The sequence below is a fragment of the Lycorma delicatula genome, chromosome 1 (genome assembly GCF_047948215.1).
Source record: "Lycorma delicatula isolate Av1 chromosome 1, ASM4794821v1, whole genome shotgun sequence".
NCBI classification, from domain to species: domain Eukaryota; kingdom Metazoa; phylum Arthropoda; class Insecta; order Hemiptera; family Fulgoridae; genus Lycorma; species Lycorma delicatula.
Window position 1 is genome coordinate 153,444,996 of NC_134455.1, and position 22,276 is coordinate 153,467,271.

A 22,276-nucleotide genomic window follows, 5' to 3' on the forward strand; every position below is an offset into this window, starting at 1 on the left:
AACACCGCACATTGGTCGCACTTCGCCGGTTAACATATATAAATTTGTTAATCGCATGTGACCGATTCTAAGTCTGGTCACCGCTACTTGTTCTCGGCGAGTCAACTTAAAGTCGCTTTTCCATTTATAAGGAGAAGTTTTAACTGAGTTTAATTTTGTATTTAAACTCCTCCATTCAGCGTTCCACTTGTTTCTTACTATGTTTGTTAGACGGTTTTTAACATCTGCCACTCTTACAGGAAATGTATCCAAATCATCGCAGACTGTTGCCTTTCTGGCAGCTTCGTCTGCGATTTCATTACCTGTAATACCAGCATGCCCTGGAGTCCATACAAATACGCATCGCTGTCCTCGTTGTTTTAGTACGTATAAAATGGATAGGATGTTTGCAATTAAGACATCCTTAATGTTCTTGTTCCGAATTGCGACGAGTGCACTTAATGAATCGAAACATATTAGCACTCTCTCTTCGCAATAGTGTTCAGTGTAGCGAAGAGCTTGCTGAATTGCAGTGAGTTCTGCCGTGTAGACACTGGCCACATCTGGCAGTCTCCAAAAGTGGGCTTCTTCATTTACATATATCGAGCATCCAACACCATGTTCGGTTTTAGAACCGTCAGTATAAATTCTAATATGATCTTCGTAACTACTGACGGTTGCTAAAAATTCCTGCTGGATGATCACTGCTGGTTTCTTTTTTATTTCTCCTTGAGAGAGATCCAAACTTGTATTTACCGCTGGCAAGAGCCATGGCGGTATTTCTCTAGTAGAAATTGCTAGTGTCTCTGGTATAGCAATTTCATATTTTCTTCTTAATTCGTGGTACCTAATTCCGGTTGGTCTGGAATAGGTAGCACGATGTTCATATACTGCAGCCATAGGATGATTCGTAAACAATTTATTATTTATATGAGCAGGGAAAGCCCATGCATCTGCTGCAGATCTTAACAAAAGGATCTCTCTTCTATAATGTAGTGGCATTATTCCGGCTTCAGACATCAGACTAGCCGCCGGACTTGTGCGGAAAGCGCCTGTTGCATATCTTATTCCGCTATTATGAACTACGTCTAACTTTCTTAAGTGCGACTTTCTAGCGGATGAATATACGATACATCCGTAGTCTAGTTTAGATTGAACCAATGCTTTATACAATCTCAATAATGTCTCTTTGTCTGAGCCCCAATTTAAATTCGATAAACATTTTATAATGTTTAGGGCTCTTTTGCATCTATCACTCAAGTCCTGTATATGTAATCCCCATGTAAGGGATTTATCCAATACTAGTCCTAAATATCTTACGCTATCTTTATATTGTATTGGATTATCGTCAATTGTCAACGCAGGACTTTGATGAGGAATTCTCTTCCTACAAAAGTGTACACAGCACGTTTTCTCTGGTGAGAATTCGAATCCGTTATTCCTTGCAACTTCATTTAGAGCATTGATCGCTCGTTGCAATTTGTACCTCACCATAGCAGTCTTGTTGCTGGCATACACAATTGCCAACATAGACGCTTTTGCTGATTTCTACTGGAATGGCAAGTATCAATTTGTTAATGGCAATGGTAAACAAGGTACCGCTCAACGGCGAACCCTGCGGTATGCCATTTTCCAAGATTCTTTCACATGAATATTCATTGTTGACACGTACTTGGAAGGTACGGTCATTCATGTAGTTGCTGAGCAGTATAGGCAGATTGCCACGAATGCCCCATTCATGTATCAGGAGCATTATACCATGACGCCAGGTCATATCGAAAGCCTTCTGAAGATCAAAGAAGACTCCGATACAATGTTTCCTTTTAATAAAGCTGTTATATATAATGTCCTCTAAGCTGATCATTTGATCAGTGGTAGAATGGTATTGCCGAAAACCTGCTTGATACGGTGATATCAGGTTTTCTTTTTCCAAAACCCAGACGAGTCGATTATTAATCATTTTTTCCAGTATTTTTCCCATAGCACACGTCAAAGAAATAGGACGATAGCTATTGGGGTCTGTTAAATTTTTATTTTTCTTTGGTACTGGAACAACATGAGCTTTTTTCTTCAAGTAGTAGTTTTGTTTCAGGTAAAAACAATAAATAGGTTAATTTTTAAAAAAATTGTGGAAATTTAATACAAAATATCTGACAAAACTGATCATAGTGTGTTATCAAATTGAAAATAATATGAAAGTTATATATTAAATATAAACATTTTTTATGGTAAAAGTTTTAAAAAAGTATGTAATTTTAATTAGAAAGGTAATTTTTATTTTACCATTTAATCGTTTTTCAGTTACAGATTGATTTATACTGCTTTAGTTTTAAGTAATGTAATTAATTTTGTGTTTCATATATTTTGATTTTGTTTTGTATAAAATTATAAATAAGAAATTAGTAAAATTTTTTGTTATATAAAATAACGTTTTTCATTGTTATTTTGAATATTTTCCAGGGTTTAACTGAATACCAAATTATCATTTAAAATAACACATTTATATATATATTTTTACAATAATACTGAAATAGAAACAACAAATTTCCAAAAATGTATTTCTATAACATAACAATTAAAAAAAAATTAATTTGTAAGTAAAGTCAACAATAATTTGAAATATTTCTTTATCTTTTTCGTATGTACTTTTCAGATATTAATAATATTAAGAATTCAAAAGGAATATTTTTTAGGTGCTAAATACATTACATCTTGAAAATATACGATTTATTTGAACAAATCAATAATTATATTTTAAATAGAAATGTTGTTGCAAATACAAAAAATGTTCATTAGTTATTTTTCTTTTGATTACTTTGACATTAATTTTTTTCAGATTTATTTAAGTTTCTTATTTTTTCGGATGGTAATTTATATTACAATATTAATTAAAACATGATAATTATTCTTTTTCATATAATAGCAATGGCATATCTCAATGAGACATTGATATTTTGTACATTATTTGCATGAAGTAGTATTATGAAGTACTTATATACAAGTATTTTTAAGTATTTAGATTAATTGATATTACAATATAATATTTTTAAAACTATTGGCAAATAAAATAAGTTTTTAATAAACTAATGACAAATTTTATAAATATTAATACTATATTATTATTATTTTTCTTTTACAAGTCCATTTTACTTTCATTCAATATACTTTATTACGTCATGATTATAACTTTTTTTTATAATAATTTTATTTTTTCAGGATATAGTTTTTTAAATGCAAACTATATTTTCTGTACAATTTTCTGACAAAAAAAAATATATAAAGAATATTTTACACTAGAATGATAAAATGTTTTTTTCTAATTTTGTTTTAATCAGGTTACTTTTATATCCTTATGTCATAATATCTTTCTAAGTTCATATTTTGGTTTCTTTTTACACCTATCATAAGATTTGATTTCACTAAATCCGATACAAAAGCATGTTAAAATATCATCAAAACAATAACTGCAATATTATTTTTTATGTGTTATTTAATTTTCTAATGCACGGTTTATTGCAATACAATACATAACTAATAAGTTTCTTAAAGCTATTTTTCTTAAGATTTTTCTTTTTAGATTATAAATATATATGATGTCATTATATCTGATATAAAGGCAATGTTTCACATCCAATAAGAAATCATCATTTACACATATAATAAATAGCTCACACAGATGTCAAAAAGAGTGCACAAAAGTTTAAACACCTAATTTTCTTTAAGAGTATTACCTTTTAACATGTTTATTGTGGACTGTGAGAATTGAAAACAACAAATAAGACAGAATAGTAAAATGAAGGTGCAACAAAATTTAATTTTTCATTCATATTTTTTCCCTTCACAATTAATTCTTCCAAAACTCACTCATTTTAGTTTTTTTTCAGGTCCTAACGATACTATATGTGATAATCAATAATGGTTAGTTAAACTGAAAAAGTTGGATTTTAATGAATAAAGAATTAATAGCATTATGAGCTTGAAATTCATATTCATTCATTGGCTGTTATTGTTATAAAACTGAATCCTAAGTATCCTTTTTTTAATATAATTCAATTGCACTGAATATGTGAAATTGCAAAACTTATGTTGGAAGCTTTAATTTGATATCACAGAAAATGAACAGTAATTTATTCTTTATTTTTATTACAATTTATTAATGTGTTTTCTTGGATGTTAAATATGAAATAAATATTAAGTAACATTTAACTTTCATGTTGTAATGTGGCTGTTTAAAATGAATAAAAAAATTGAAAATCCCACTCGCATTGAGGTACGATCGGTCATATGTTTTTTGAATGCGCAAGGTTTTCGTCCTGTGAAATCCATTGACAAATTACTCCTGTATATTATGACAGTGGTTCTTTTGACCTCGGTGTGGTCTTTTGACTCATGGACTGTGTTTACTTCATGACAGTGCACATCCAAATGCCGCAAAAAGAACCTGTGAATTTTTTCACCTGCTTACAAGATTTCTTGGCAGGAACCGGTATGAAAATGAGTACAACATCAAGACAGCTGTTCGTGAGTGGTTTAATCGACTGGTGGCCAACTTCTTTGATGACGGCATACAATGACTAATGACACAATTTAATAAATGCTTGAATTTGAAAGTGATTTTGTATTAAAATAGAATTTCCAATGCATATATTAAAATTAAAATTAATACAATAAATCTGTTACAGAACAAAAACTGTTTTTACTTTCTGTGGACGACCCTTATAGATAAGTTAATCTCAACTTTGCTAGTGGCCTATTTCATTATTAACGGTATTATTATTCTATATTCTTTATTAAATTCCAGCACTGCTTATAAAAATAAGTGTCTGTTCCAGTTTGTATTTATTGAAAATAGTGAAATATCAGTCTTAAATAAATTATATCTTCCTTTCTATTCTCTACATAGTATAATGCGGGAACAGTATCTATATCTGGACTATAAAATGTCAATTTACACAATGAAGGTTTTAAGTCTTGTCTTACTCAGAAAATAACAGCGCCCAGTCAAGTCAGTTATGAAAAATCTGTTGAAAGCAAGAGAAAAAATAATATGTAGCTATTTTTCTAACTCTTAAGATGTAGATCAAAATTATAATACATAAGGAACAAAAATCTGAAAATTTTAAAAGAATGAGGAAGTCTTATGTACAATGTTACTCATATCTTGTCAGACCTATTTGTATGTATACATAGTTTCTACATCTCAATCGCAGTAAGCAAAATAAGCTCTTCACCCATAGTGTGAGGCTTTTTATATTTGGCAATTCTACATGAAACTGTGAGAGGTAAGTAAAGCTTTTTCATCTACAAAGTTCTTTTTAAAAATTAAGTTTGCTTTTCATACAAATTTAATTTTAATTCGAAGAATTTTTGGGGTTTGTTAATGTAATCACTATGAAGCGTTTCCAAATGTCGTTTATAGTTTCATGCTGTCTGCTGCCAAAAGTTATGAGCAAATGACACACAGTACTGGTGTGTCTGTATTTTCTTCATCATTTACTTCAGTACTAGTAAATCCAAAATTTAAGTAACCTTGAGAATATTTTCTTCATTTTATTTTCGGAACCACGCTCATCTGTACAATTGTTGATGATTCACTATCATCTAATGCTCGCTTACTCCCACTTAAAAATGTATCCATGATTCTGTATAAATTTAAATATTAAATTTGAATATTTAATGCCGTGAATTGCAATTAACATGCAAATTACAACATACACATTCACGATAGATTCAATTGCGATAGAAGGATCGATTCAACTGAGACTGACTGAAACTGAACGAGGTGCAGCATTTATACACATTTGCACAGACGTTCTAGAATGTTCGAGGCAAATCGTAACTTCTCGCGAAGCCGCGAGAATGTCCAATATAGTGGACATAAGACAGAGAACAATAGAGGCACAGATTTTGGTTTTGTCAATGCAGCGCAGCGGTTCGGTGTTGCCAAGTATCAATAAATTCACTTATTCTTGGTAATTTGTAAGGTTTGTAATTAAGGTCGTAGTGTAGCTTTAGCGTCAAAATACTCAAAATACATTATTTTTTGAGAGGGGACACAATGAAAATTATGATTGAAAATTGGGTCGCAAATACTGAAAGATTGAGAAACGCTGAATTAATGAATTATTGACATTTACTATTACAATATCCTTGTTCATTACTTTCCCATATACTGCTAACAAGAAATCTATTTATCAGATGGACGTGTTTTAGTCCTCTATTTGGTCTTACAACTCTGGACCCCATAAACCAACTTTCTTCAAAGTTGGTAAACAAGTACTATCCTTGTGGCAGGGGGGGGGGTGTAAATCTTTGCAAAAATTGGAAAAGGGGGTGGTGTTTTGGCTGAAATAAAATTTTAGATCTTTACTGGGGCAGTTAGCAAAAAAACGTTTATTACAAATGTTGAAGTTTTACCAAAAAATTTTATTTAATCTTCACACCCTCCCCAAAAGTGACTTTATACATTTTTCTTTTTTTAGCTTGGTTGCATCTCTACTTTCTACATCAATAGGCCTTGAAACCACTATAACATTTTTTTGCTCATCCGTCTCCTCTGGTCTGTGACAACAAAAAATATTTTTAAAATTCAAAACAAAAAATGTTTAATTTAAATTTAAATTCATCTCGCAAGTTACCCATTGCATTTAAAATGTGGAAACCTTAATTTTTGTGGTCCTTACTTTCCAAATTCCTTGAAGAAAAAATTAGTCAAAAATGTTCATCCCATTCCTATAAAATGACAGCTTTGGTTTATCTAGAAATATGGTATCTTAATTTATTTAGAATTATGGTATCTTTAAAATTATGCTGTATCTTTGTATTTTTTTAATAATTAATTTTTTTTTTTTTTTAATTTACCATCACCAATTAGGGATTACTTTATTAAAAATTAATTTTACCAGAATGCTTCCTTTTGAGTATGAGAGCCTACAACATAAAATGTTCGCAATTTCAAATTTTTAAGTTATTCTCAGTAAAATAAAGCATTAAACAAAACAATCACATAATTCTGAAATTTTTTTTAATGTCAATAAAGAAATAACCGAAGCTGGCTAAATGAACGTTTTTGGTTAATATTTTGTAGCAAATAATCTTTTTCAGAATTTCAAAAGTTTAAAGAGCAAAACTGATTTTTTTGTTTGATATTTTATTTGTATTTAAATATTGTATTTCTGATCATAGGTTTGGCTTTCCTATTTCTACCGTACAATTTGGATAAAAATTGAAATCCATTTTCTCAATGCGGAATGATTCAACTGTGTCGTAAACATGAGGTATTTCACTATCATATTATTATAACGTCCATCTCAAACATTGAATTACTTATCCAATGCTGTAGCAAATTTTTTTAATGTCTTTACACTATTGAATTGTAATACGATTTGAATATTTTTAGAGGTGATGTCTTAAATGATGAGGAAAATGGATAAAATATGTTTCTTGTAGTTCAAAGTTTGTAAACTTTTTTTTTACAGTATTCTGAGATATTATAACATTACAATTGGCATAAAAATGTGGATTCAAAATTTCTGCTAGTCTGTGTATTTCTTCAAATACTATATGTGCTCTACTGTTCAGCGCAGAAACGCTTTCTAAACAATATTAAGTTGTCATTACATTTAAGTTTATTTCATTACTGAACTCAAATCTTTGTTGTTTGATTTATCATTTTTTTCATAATAAATGTAAATAATTTCTAATGAACTTTTTGATGAAGACATTTCCGTCATAATAATTTTTCAAATTATTTTCATAATCATTTATTTTACATAAGAAATCTTCATCTGGATTTAGATCTATATCGTTAAAAGATAATGGATTGTCATATAAATTGTATATAATGTCATTATATGTTATAACTTATGTTATAATATATAGATCATATGTTTTGAACAAAATTAGTTTCAACTCCTGGTACTGCTAAACATAAGATCCCTCGGACTTGTATAGATTTTTCAACCTTTTTAAAAATTTGTATATATTTTGATGTATTGTTAGATTGAAAAATAATGTTTCCATTAATTGAAGATTATTATTCAATAATGTTTCACTCGACATTAAAATATCAAAATTTAAATAATAATAGTCTAAACACCCGAAAGTTTTTTTCAAAAATGAATTGTTTGACAAACCAGGTCTGAAGACCAAACATTTAGTACACATAAACTTGTTACAATGACACATAAAAAAATGAGAATACTTACAAATAACTAAACAAAAAATTAATTTCTAAGAAAAAATGAAATAAAGAATTTATTACTTACTAAAAGAATAATAATGATTTAACAGTAAATAAATATAGCAACAATCATCAGAAAATTACAGAACAAACTGATTTTTATTTTTTTAATTCTAAGAAGAATTCACAGTATTAAAACTGAAATGGGAACGAAGTATTAAAAAAATAAACTTATCATACAAATAAGCTGTATATAATTAAAATAATACAAACTTATCATACAAATAAGCTGTATATAATTAAAGTAATACAAAAATGATAATATGCAACCTGATAATGAAGTACTTTGGTAATTATATGATTACAGGAGAAAGCAAACAAGCCAAAGCCTACACTAGGCTTATTAACAATACTAATAGTTTTTTATTTACTATATAATTAATATACATCAGTTGATATATATATGAAATAGATAAAATAAACATCAATTCCTTACAATAATAAATTTATTTACTTATTAATTTCTTTTGGCAACTACAGCTCAGCGCCCATTTATAGCTACTGATGAAAAATTATTTGTTGATTGTGAAAGTCATGAAGCTTGACTGGGATTTGACCTTAGGATTTACAAATGTAGGAGTACCACACACATAAAAATCAGCCTTGATCTAATAAAAATGTAATAAATACATAAATTAAAACCGAGAAAAAACATAGCTAATATTTATACAATAAAATAAAGATATGGCTTCACTTAAACACCAAACAATCCCTCAAATCTGAAGAATAATCTGAGAAGAAATTATTCATTTTTTTCATAATGAAAAAAACTATTTTTGATTTTTAAATGTATTATTTGTAAAATAAGAATTTCCAAATTAATTTTGGTTAAATTTTGTTAACAGTTAATTTTTGTTAAATTGTTTCTTGAGAACAGTTATTCCATTTTTAGGAGTGACTTATACTTTATATCAGGTTGCTAATAAAACATCTGATTATAGCCCTTAATGTGCACACAAATGAAATTAAAATTTTACTCATTTTTATATCATGTTTAAGATTACTTTTATTAAATCCCTTTTTTAAAATTCCACATTTATTTTTCAGTCACAACATGCTGTGGGGAATTTAAGAATAAAGTATAAAATGAGATAAGTTGATGTAAAACTCACACTCATGTACGAATCACAAACAGTATAAATGATTTTCTTACATATGATTTTCTTTTTTAATAAATGATTTAAGTGAACTTTTGAAAATCCACCAAGTCTGTTATATTATGATAGTACACAAACCACACTGGTTTTACTGTGTCCATTTCAAAGAACATTTTTCTTAAAATTTTGATTCCAATAATTTTCCAAGTGAGAGAATTTTCCTGTGAGGAAATTAAGAGAAAATGGTTCACATCAAATATAGGGTTGTTTGCAGAATTTGGGGGATTAGGCCTGTTCCTTATTAAAGAAAATTCAACGAGATTTTTGTTTTTAGTGAATACACAATAATGGAAACCAAGCTTCAGAAATATGTATACATTTGATGCAAATAACGTTTTAATGGATAAAAGTCCTTGATCTGCAGGGGATAGTTTCATAAGCTACAGCAAAGAGTTACTGAATGTCTTACATCTATATACTATTCAAAGACCTCACCCCAAGCAGGAATTGTTTCACCACACATATGAAGAAAGGCAGTCATGGATGTAGAGTGGAAAAAATACATTATCCCAGCCTTCCATCATTTGACCATCTTCCTCCAGTCCATAGGCACTGATCAAGGAAAGGTTTTCTATCACAATCTCAATTCTCCGAAAGCCCTAAGTAGTTAAGATAATAATAGATACAGGGCTGCCAGATCTCCAGGAATTAGCAAATGGAATTGGTGTCATGCATGCTGTATGGTAGAGATGAATCTGTAAAGAGTTAGGTTTCAAGATGCAAAATCTTTATCTTCAAAGGTGTGAATTTGGCATTCTTTGTGAGGAAAGATATACTTGTTCAAAACTCAGCCTATCTTTTGACTTCTCAATCGGATAAACTTTGCAAAGAGAAAGATATTCTAACAAATGACAAGGGTTTATTGGTTTTTCTGGAGTGAAAATGTTTTATCTAAACATGGAAAGTAAATGATAAAATAATTTTTATAAATAAACCAAAAATAGTGAAAGTTTTATTGTTACTTTCATCAGTTCTACCCTGGGTTTTTCCAAACCGATTAAGATCTGTAACAGTTATGAAGGAACAATATTTTTCCAGTATGTTTAAAGGTTTTCTTCAAATTGCAGCTAACTACAACAATATGAAGATGCAGGATTCACAATATTCCCCTCAGTTCTGGAAACTCCCAGAAGCACTCCTTGAGAATCCCAAAACCAACATACTCTCAACAGATGAAGACACAAAACATTACCTTTTTACAAAAGTAAAGAATTTTTCCCACTGTTTTGAATCACACTTTGATTCAATTGATAGTAATGCAGCAAAATTTACTGCTGCTAACAATCCTGTGAAGTACATTCTTCTTCATTGGTGCACCAAGAGATTTCACTATTTTTGAATTCTCATTCAGTTGTTTGGACATATACTACGAGCATACTTTTCATATATTCAAATTATGCCATTATGTAACATCCTTTTGAAGTCACTACCTTCCAATGCTGTTATTACTGCTATTACTGCTTTAATTTAAATAGGAACAAGCTGTCAGTCAGCCACTGCCAATGAAATTTTTACCATTCTATACAAAATTGAACGACCTGACTAAGGACTGCTTTACGCAAAAAACATGGAAATATTGTGTATAATCAGGAAACACTCACTAATGAGGAATGAAAAACATTCTTAATATGACAGGCTGGCAAAGATAGGAAATGAAACACAGTTAGTAGATTCAGACATTGCTCCATTATTAACTGAGAAAGAGACTGGAGAAAGAAATAATGGGAGATCAGTGATCAAAGCCAGATGTACAAAAGTTATAGGGCACAATGGAATTCTCCGGTAGTGAAGGATGGCGTACTGGTACAGGTCAGGAAATATAATTACTGCCAGGGACCAGAGGAGTGACAATTGTTCAAGTTTTTTTTTTGTGTTCAGCATGCAATAAAAGTGATCACAGTGTGCGGGAGCATCCAGAGTAAGTGTATGGTAACAAATGAGTGAAGAGTGCATCACAATTACTCCATTTTTGACAGTGGTTGAAAACAGAAAGCTGTTCGGCAAGTTATTTGTAAACAGAAATAAAAATAACATTCATTTATAAGTAGTATGTGGATTTTCTGATTGTTATTTTATTATTAATTCAATATTAGTTTCTATTAATTACAATGTTTTTAACGCATCAGAATTATATTTTAGTATTTATAATTTAACTGATATTAAATTAATTTTGTAGTTAATTTGAATTACTATTTGGTACATTATGAATTATTTAAGAGTAATAAAGTGTATTTGTAAGAAATTTTTACGTTTGCCATCTTTCAATATCCTTGTCAAACTGCACACATGAGACAAAATAAACATTAAAAAATAAATATTTCACTATCAGAATAATTATGTTAAAGATCAACTTCCTGCATCAAAAAGAAATGAACATGCCCTATGGCCATAACTAATCTCTAATGAAAAATGCATTTACATCACTAAATGTGATGTTAAACTTAAGGCTTACTTCAAATGTAAATACACGGTTGAGGCAAAAGACTGATGATATTTTCTCATATTCCTACCTTATTAGCAAAATGTTTATTAACATTTTTACAGCATTCTTATTATTTATTGGTATTATATATAAATATATAATTTGTAATTCAACATCAAATACTACTTCAATAATGGTGATTATTTTAGAATATTAAAAAAAAATATTCATATTATATATTAAAAGGTATGTAATAATGCACAAATACAACTAAATGCAACACCAACCTGTCCACTGAGTCTTTCAGAACGTCGGCTAGGACCTTCCATTTTCTTATGACCTTTTCGAGAGGATGGAATCTCTGGCCTAGAGTACATGACTTGACATGCAAGGTTTCACAGCAACATCTGAAAGCACGTTTTAAAAATATATAAGTTCAAGAAAAAAAAGATATGTGATGTTTACAGCTGTTAATGGTGATGGTGGTGGTGTTGGTGGTGTTGGTGATGTGGTGATAATAATAATAACAATGAATTCTGGGAGAAGATACTAAAATATAACATTTCAATGTTTAATTGTGATGAATCCAAAGGAATTGTATATTGAAGAAAAAAGGCTCTTGAAATAAGCGTAAGGTATAAATAAACAAAATAATAAACTGAATCATATATTATCCAAAAAATTAAATAATATTTCACAGTTCAAATTGGTTCATAAGACTGTATGTAAATTTGACTGTAAGCAATTTTTTGCTTACAGTCAAATTAATTTTTATTAATTATTATATGCTTAGAAGATAATAAACCTCTACTAACAACCTATACTAACAAACCTCTACTAATTTTTCTGTTATATTTACCTTCGCCTTTAAATTTTTGAAATTCAATATAAAAATTAAGATGAATAAATACAACAAATAACAAAAATATTGCTGACTTTATGAACGTGAAAATTCATGAAGAAACAAATTTAAATGGCATCTGTGTAAGAAACGGATTTCTTAAATGCACACTATTTTTTTTAACTTAATCTATTAACTATAATCATAATCTATTTTAGGCAGTGTTCCTTTACAACACTTCTCTATTCCTATTCTATCCTCACCAGTGACTAAATGTTCTCCTGTTCAATCAATTCCCAGCTTCTCATACATTCCTAATGTTTTAAATGATTTGTTTTAACTAACGTCAAATTTTAATTCAGTCCTCAGATGTCTGGATGACTACAGAAAGCTTTCCAACAAGGAAAAAACAATGCCCATACATGAGCTCATTTAATTTGGGGAAAAAAGCTGAAGTCTATTGAGCTCATGTCTGAATTATGGTGCGTGAGGTAATACTTCACACTCACAAAAACAAATACAACCTTTCCCAAACTTGAGCATCCAAGAATGAGGCTGTTTTTTTAACTTTTTTGTGTAATTTTTGCAAAAAGTAAAAATAATAAGAGTGCTATAAAATTTTTTTTCTTATATATAATTTATTCTATCATGATGATTCCTTAATAATTATGCAAAGACTCATTTATTTGCTTACCCTTTGATTAACCATAGCAGAAATTTTTGGGACATACAGAAGATGGATTACTCACTCAATTAATTGCAATTTTATATCTGGTACAAAGTCTCAAATCTATAACTCACCATGGCACAATTTAAAATGAGAATGCATGACCTTCAACAACAAATCTTTGTTTCAATAACACTGCTATGTCAAGGAATTTCCACTTTCAAGGAATTTTTTTCTATGTCAAGGAATTTCGATAATACTTGTGATATTTCCTCACACAATGTTCAATGATGTTCTTCAAAACATTTGACATAATTTTCCATTCTAATCTTGTGTTGATTTTTTCATCAAACCTTGTCTTGAGTCATCGTTTATGCTCACCAATTCTTTACAAAAAAAAAATACAACTAGTTTTGAAACTAAACTACACTACAGTCTTTTTTTTTCTGTTTAGCCTCCAGTAACTACCGTTTAGATGATTCTTCAGAGGATGAATGAGGATGATATGTATGAGTGTAAATGAAGTGTATTCTTGTACATTCTCAGTTTGACCATTCCTGAGATGTGTGGTTAATTGAAACCCAACCACCAAAGAACACCGGTATCCACGATCTAGTATTCAAATCCGTGTAAAAATAACTGGCTTTACTAGGACTTGAACGCTGTAACTCTCGACTTCGAAATCAGCTGATTTGGGAAGACGCGTTAACCACTAGACTAACCTGGTGGGTTAAACACACTCTGCAGTCTGCTAGCTATAAACATCAGTCGAACTGCTGCAAATGTCAAGTCAGGTTTTTGCATGTAAAATTTCAAAACTGATGTAACATCCCTGACTTTCAACTGTCAACAGTATTGAGATACTTGCAGACACAATTTCTAACCAATTCATTAAAAATGTTATATAATATAAAAATAACAATCACACATGCTGATTCCTCAACTCTTCCACTGAAATTGGGAACACTTTTCACTGGGAACATACAAATTCACAATATTGCCAAATTGTGAATTATTTACGAAATGTGCTCCATACAATAACAATATTAATCACAAAATACAAAAGTTGATGTTTATCTACAATCAAACTAATTGAAATTCCTCATTGAGCCTTTATAATGAAGAAAAAGTTAATCTTTTAATATGGTATTAAGAGAGAGAGAAACATTACAAAGTGAAGTGATGTAACATGTTTTCTACAAAACATTACAAATAACAGAAAACTAATTAAATTTTTAAAAAATGCATTTTTTAAATATATATATATATAGTACTGCTTAACACTGATAAAATTTTAAGTTATTCACTTAACACTCATATACAGTTATGAATATGAGATAAGGGAAGCCATGGTTTCTTATTTAATATCATAGCTTGTTTGTTCATACTACATATATGAATAACTTTCTGTATATCTATAGACGAAACATACTTTTTTGTTCATCAGCTGAATAATACAAACAGCATCTAACTAAACAATCAAATAAAGGAAAATACCATTCAGTACTGTTTAACACTGGTAAAATACGGGAATCATTTCATTTCAATACGGCTGTTGGCACTTTTCATCTTTCACATGTTTTATTTATTTAATATATGCTATTTTTGATAAATTTCGGGTGCTGTAGTCTACATAAACAGTAAATGCTTCAAATTGTAAAAGATTTATCATCATTCACAAAATAACTTTTTTCTTATTTTATCTCACTATTTGTTTTATCACATTAACAATCCTACTTAAGCTTATAAACCCTACAATATTATCTTGACATATTTGTTACACTCATCATCAGTTAAAACTCTTGAACTTCAAAACCATCCCAAGCATTTATATTAGGTATTAAAATTAGTAAACAAAAATTCATATAATATCTTCAGTTTTAAAACTGATAAGTAAAATTCTCAGGAAATCAAGTATTTCTAATAACCCAAGGCATTTATATTGAAGAAAAGTCACTAAAAGTATGAAATTAGTAAAAAAAAAAAAATGTTCTGCCAACAGAGAGAACACAGAAGAAAAAGAAAAATCATGCTATAGGAGAACAAAATATAAGTATAGGGCATCACAACCTCATAGAGGGAAGACACCCACCTTGAGATGTTACTGGTCACCACACCACCCCCTTCGTTCCAAGCCTGAGGGGCTTTACCAGAGGTTGTATTTAGACCCTCTAACTGATTACACCTCACAGTCATCAGCCAGGCCTCGGTCAGGATGTCACCGATGTAAATGCCTCGGCAGACATTTGCATCAGTAAAATACATATCAAATTTCGCCTTCACGTAGACTTCAAATGGACATCTTCACATCCAACCTAACATGATTCCCTCAAACTAAATGACCAAAACCACGGAAGCGCGAACCCCGCGCCTAGTAAATATTTTACAACACTATTTGTGACTGAATGTCTCAGAGTACGAACGAGTTTAAAGTTAAATCAGTGCTACACTCATACCAATCAAAATATGTCTTACGCAACATAAAAAATTCAGACCTATGCCCAAATACCAATTTAAGTCACCTAACAAGGGGAACGCAACCTCATTCCACAGTGCAGGGACCGGGGACAAACCCCGCACCCCACCTGATCCCATCATGGTGTCTCGCGTGGCATTAACAAGTCATGACCAGGACCACCACCAATGGAGGGAAGCCACACCCCCACCACCAGGAGCCGTAAATTGAATCACAAACAATACCAACATAATCATGGCACAATGCCAATGCACCTACCTCCGACCTACCTCATTAAGTTTACTGACGATATGGTAATACTACGTGATTTCACAAACATGTGCATCAAAGATTGTTAACAGCCCTGAAAGAAGGAATAAAGAGTATGGAATGAAAATAAATATTGGAAAAATTAAGTAAAGAAAGTAAACAACAAAGAGGATTTAATGATAAGGATAGGTGAAGAAAGAATAGAAAAAATAAAAAATTACAGATATTTAGGGATTACGGTGTAGAGGACTGGAAGAGGAGAATAGAAATAAAGGGAAGGAGCAATGGCAAAGGCAGCCTTCAGTAAAAAAGAAGTTATTATGTAGTGAAAAGTCTGTGCTTAAGGAAAAGATTAGCCAGATGCTATGTATGGAGTGTTTTGTTGTAGGGAAGAAGAGTGTGGATGATAAGGAAAAAGAGGAGAAACTGGATTGAGGCTTTTGAGATATGGATCTAGAGGATTGGCAAACTACAATGGACGGATAAAGTGGTGAATGAGGAAGTAAGGAATAGGATTAAAGAAGAAACAGCACTTATTTGGGGGAATATACAAACAAAAAGAAAACTTGAAAGAACATGCTCTATGAGGAAATAAAATCTTGAAGGGAGAAAGAAAATGAAAAAGAGATGAAAGTTAATAGACAGGGTGAAGATTAGAAACTATACAGGGGCAAAGAAAAGCTTGGGATGGGGATGGATGGAGACAGCAATGGCGTAAAGGATCTACTGCCAAGGAAGACACCTAATGATTATGATATCAATATCAAATTAAATTAAATAGGCAGGTGTGTGAAACTCTGCTAATGTTTTCTCCCAATATTATCTTTTATCCAACTACACAAGGAAGAGCATAGTATTTGAGAAGTATGTTTATGCGTGTGTTCCCTGCAACTCTATGAGTAGAATAACTACATCAATTTTTGAATAATAGAACCAAATGATTTGTCTACATCAATAGTTCTCAATTTTTTTTTTATGTACCACTCATGATCTCATAAATTACAGATTAGTATATATGTAATATGGCATCGAAATAGTAAAGCAATAAACTATTACAATGATTTTTTCTTTTTTGAAAGTATCTACTTTATTAAAAAACATTTATTACAACTTTTTTATTAATTACAAGTTTTTTAATAATTATTTACAAAACTATTTGTTTATTTTATAAGGAATCTTACTGACATATTTTTTTACATTGCTGATTACAATATTCTTGAAGACTAAAAATTCAGTGAGAAGTTTGGTGCTGCTTGTTTGAAATAAGCTAAGAGATAATTGGTTCAGTTGAATTTTAAGCAAAAATTTTGGTTAACGTTCAGTTTACAGCAAAATTTATTTTTACTGTTGTCATCATACCAGAAAATCTAGTTTCACATTGATATATGGTAGAAAATGGAATAAAAAACATGAATGCTTTCTAGGACCAGCAATAGATATTCACTTTTAACCTTTCGCAAAATTCACATAACTCTAATTTAATAAATTCCATTTTCAAACTCCATTGCAAGATTTCCATTCGATACACAATGTCAATTTCATCACTTGACTTTTTTCTTTTTTTTATATATATGCCTTTATTTTGTTGTTTACTGAAAATCATTAAATGTTACAAACCTAAATTTGAGTTATTGAGAAAATATCTGATAAATAGACTAGTATTATTATTCACAGCTCATCTGTCAATCAATCATGCAGTTCAAAATCAGTATCCACTAGGAACAGCTACACCTCTGAATGTAATTCAAATAACGTACTTAGCATTTTCCTTGATAATGCCATTTCACCTCTGCATGGAGCAGTAACTGAATGTAGTCACTGCCCAATTTTAGAACAGTTTTGAAAATGAGTGTGAAGCTGAGATTTAATAAAACTGACCACCTTGACAGTCTCCTAGGGAACATGTTTAAGTTGTTCAGGCAATCATTTTACTGCTACAGCTTTTCTATGGATACTGCAATGCACAATTAAGCCTCTGCTGCTCATTTAAGCCTCTTCATGATTTATATTTCATATCAACTAAAAAATAATCCAAATTAATTCAAGCCAAGTATGTAAATTTATAATTCTCAGTAACCAATTTTACTTTGGTGCCAATACCTCCATATTTTCCTATCATAGCTCAAGCAACTGAACACAAGCCAACACACTGCTTCCAGTCCAGTCCATCTTCTTGCAAAGAGGTCAACCAGCTTTTTGAATATTTCACTGGCAGTATTTTGTGTTGATAACTCATCACAAAATAAAAAGTCCTCTTTAATTATACTTTGAAATGCATAATACACATTAACCATAAATTTAGAATAGTTTCTTACATCTGTGCTCTCATAGGGTTGGATGGTGGAAAAATTACTATTTTTGACTTAAGTTCTCTCCCCCTTTAAGATTTCTTTAATGTTTAAAGATATTCTTTCAATTCTGCGGTATACAGTATCATTTGACTGTGGTATAATATCTATGTATTGCTGTATTGTTGGTATTGCTGTTTAGTTGGTAATTTACCCAACATACACATCATCAAATCTTTCACAGCAGGTAACAACAAGTCTTCACTGAGTGTATGAGCTTTTCCACACTTTCATATTCTTAAACTCACTAAGAAAGATGCATCAACTGCTTTTTTACTATTGCCTGTAAATTATGAATAATTCTCTTTGTCTATTTTACCTCAAATAAGTTTAGAATAAAGTAATCCCTGTTTGTTTTCTAATGTTGAAAGTTTATAACAAGGGTGCCAGTTCAATAATGAGGGTTTCACGCTTTGTTTTGAAAGAATTTCAAAGCAGATTACACATTAAAGTCATGCCTCATAGTCTACATCATACAATGTATTAGGATCATATTGTCTTACAATTATTTGTATTTTAGTGGGAAAAAGATTTTGACTCATCACAAATTCTGGTTCTGAAATAGAAATCAATGTTACAGAGTTTTTAACTGATGACGTTTTGTCTGTCATTGCTCAATTATGTCCTTGTTGATTTATATTTCATGTCAACTAAACCAAATCAAATTAATTCAAGCCAAGTACACAAATAAGTATGTATATAAGAAAAAAATCTTCTTTCAAGATACATATACCAACTCTAGCACTTCAATTTTACAAGATAAAAACTGAGTAGAGAAAAAAAACTTTAAAATATCTTAAGAGAAAGTAAAACAATTACAATATTTTCAAATCAGATTATCAGAGAATGTAAAACATCAGATGCAACTGTATCCATCTGTCTATAGGATAACCACAACTATCTCGCTTAACCGCTGCTAAGTATGGCAGTCCTTTTATAGTGGCCACTAAAAAACTTGTTTGTAAATGTGCAATGCAGCATGTAAAAACACATTTAATCATTACTGCAAGTTTATTCTTGCTTGCAGAATAGCTGATATTCTTATTGTTACTATACAATTTCCTCTGATTAAATGAAACCAAAATGCATGATAAAATACTTTTGTATTACATCAAAAAAGAGTCTGAGACTTGCTGATCCACTGTATTAATAATAATAATAAATAAATATAATATAATAAATATTGTTGTATTAATAATTTTGTATTATAATAATTATAAAACAAAAGTTTTAGATTTTTTGTATTAAAATAGATTTTTGAATATTGTTGTCTGTATGCATACCATCTTCAGAAGCTCATACCATAGTTAGAGAATCTCTGGCTACATCATGTACCATTTGGTAAATTATGATTTAAAAATTATAAAATTGGATGTTAATCACTCACTATCTGTCTGATTAAATATATATATAAACTTCTGAACTGACGGTTTTGGGGTCTGGAGGATGTGAAAGATGAAGATACGTCAAAATTTTCCGAACTTGAATCATGGTACCCATTACAATAGGTAGTTTTCTTATGAAATTTACCTAAAAGTAAGGTAATGAAAAGGGAATGTAATCCACATCACTCATTGATCAAACCGTAACCCTAAAAATCTAACCTTCATGCATGATTGAACTGCTTCACCATACAGACAGTTGAGGTTCAACAATCAGGATTTCCTCAACGGGGAAAAGTAAATGCACTTCGTTTTCTCCCATGAAAAAGTGAATACAGTAGTTTTACAACACAATTCCAAAGAGGATTATTATAATTTAGAGCAGTCTCTTGGCAGTGGCTTAAGTTCTATAACCAACGTAAATTGCAAAATCACCTATGAATAATGAGCACATAATGTGTTTTCGCACGTAGTGTGCTATATTATTTATGGCTACGGCAAATAAGGTAACACTTTAGACACTTACCTGTGGTATTCCGTTTTCTAGTGTGAAACTTTCAAATAAGATCTTCCCAAGTCAAACGCAAAAGGACCGAATACTGAGGAACCCTCTGATAAATGTAAGAAGATTCCCTTTTATACCCCATTCATGCAGTAAATTTAGGATTCCTCTCCATGTCATACCCTATTGCACATTAAAAAATACAGCAATCATGCATTGGCGAAGTAAGAAGGCATTTTGAATAACAGATTCCAGGGCAACTACATGATCAATAGACAATCTACCTCAGCGGAAACCACATTGTTCGGGGGTGTTTTTCTTAAAGTACTACACTAGACGATTTATCAATCATTGGTTCCACAAACTTGCACAGAGTATTACTGGTCAAGCAGACAGGACGATAATTTGAAGGGCACGATTTATCTTTACCAGTTTTCAGTATGGGAATCATCAATGCTTCCGACCAAGATACTGGAAACACCTGTTCAGAGAATATTTTATTGTAAATGAACAAAAGATGTCGTAATTCAGTATCCAGGAGGTGACATAACATTCTGAGTGGTATTTTCATTTCCAGGGGAAGTGTCATGGGAATTATTCAAGGCATAACATAGCTCATCAAAAGAAAAAGGAATGTTTAATTCATTTTGTGAATGTCCGATAACACAAAAGGCACACTTTCTACTGCAAATTATACCTGATAAATTCAAGACAATATGATGATGCAAGTGAAACTGTCTTAAACGTATTGCCAATCGTGTTCACCAGATCAATAGGCATCATTACAAGAATGCCAATGTTTTCCAATCCAATTAACTGCAGAGACTGTCGTGATCCACATATGGCCCGAACCCTTCTCCATACAACCAATAATAGTGTTGTCTGAGTAATTGTATCCACATAATTCAGCCATGATTTCTGTTTAGGACATCCAGACTCCCATAGGAAAAGAAACCTGCCTTGTAATGATCTCAGTCGCCACATCACCCCCTCCGTTCCTAGCACTGATAGGCTTTACCGGAGGTCTTCTTTTAAACCCTCTAAACTTGATAACACATCAGTCATCAGTTTGGCCTCTGTCAGGATGCCACCGATATAAACGATGATAGTAGGTCTTACCTACTATCATCGTTTACCTACTATTGTCATTCCAACATAACCTTCTACCTAACTTACAACCCTCAACTATCAAATTAACCGATTTGCAGAAGCATGATACTTGCACCATCCTCTAACACCGAAGGTTTCACACAAAAACTCTTCTTATATCTAACTTCAATTAGACTATGCACTTAGATCATTGCTTGACTGAGTCTTTAAACACCAAAAATATTATCCTTATACTAACAAAACAAATGTTGATTGCAACAATGACAATTTTGTCCTACAATTCAATTAATTCAAAGTCTTCTTGATTTACTTAAAAAATCAATAGACTCACCAATTTAATAATCGTCTAATGAAAACATACCCTATCTCTTTGTTCTGATCTGCTTTTGGGTGCGAGGCCAATGACTACACCCTTTCGCATTGCAGTTCTATTAGTCTCCACACATCCATCTCATCCTAACAACGAATATCTGAAATCGGGGCTCGATGCCAAAACACCTATCTTGGCAAAGTATCCAGGTGGGCCCCTAGCCACCTGGATGTTATTCTACCTATACATCTATAACAGCATCAGATCCTCTCAGCCATCCTCCGCAGGGCTAAGAATCTAAGGAAGACAGCAATTATGTTCCATTCACACAAGCCTGGTGGGCTCGCCATTCAGATTCACTCTCCCGTTGAGCAGCTCTCCTAAGACAGTTCACGAACCGTTTTAACAAGAAAACTGTCTAGTCCATCAAGGGGCACTTCTTTCTCAACCCAAACTACAAGGTATTAAATTCTCAGCATCGTCAATGAATATCAGAGAAAATCTTATGCCAGATCTTCCAACTGAAAGTCATCCAGACTTCAGTCTGAGACAAGGAGTCTAGCAGAGAAAATATTACGTCAGTCTGTCTTC

The 22,276-nt window shown here is 31.2% G+C and overlaps 1 protein-coding gene across 3 annotated transcripts in view; it reads right to left on the minus strand.

Moving 5' to 3' along the window:
• HDAC6 (histone deacetylase 6) overlaps positions 1-22,276 on the minus strand; it is a 173,811-nt gene that overhangs the window by 142,254 nt on the left and 9,281 nt on the right. For all 3 annotated transcript variants that reach the window (XM_075365359.1, XM_075365351.1, XM_075365368.1), the window contains exon 2: positions 12,088-12,207. In XM_075365359.1, coding sequence (XP_075221474.1) covers positions 12,088-12,177 — 90 coding nt within the window. In that variant the 5' untranslated portion in view covers positions 12,178-12,207. The remainder of the gene's footprint in view (positions 1-12,087; positions 12,208-22,276) is intronic.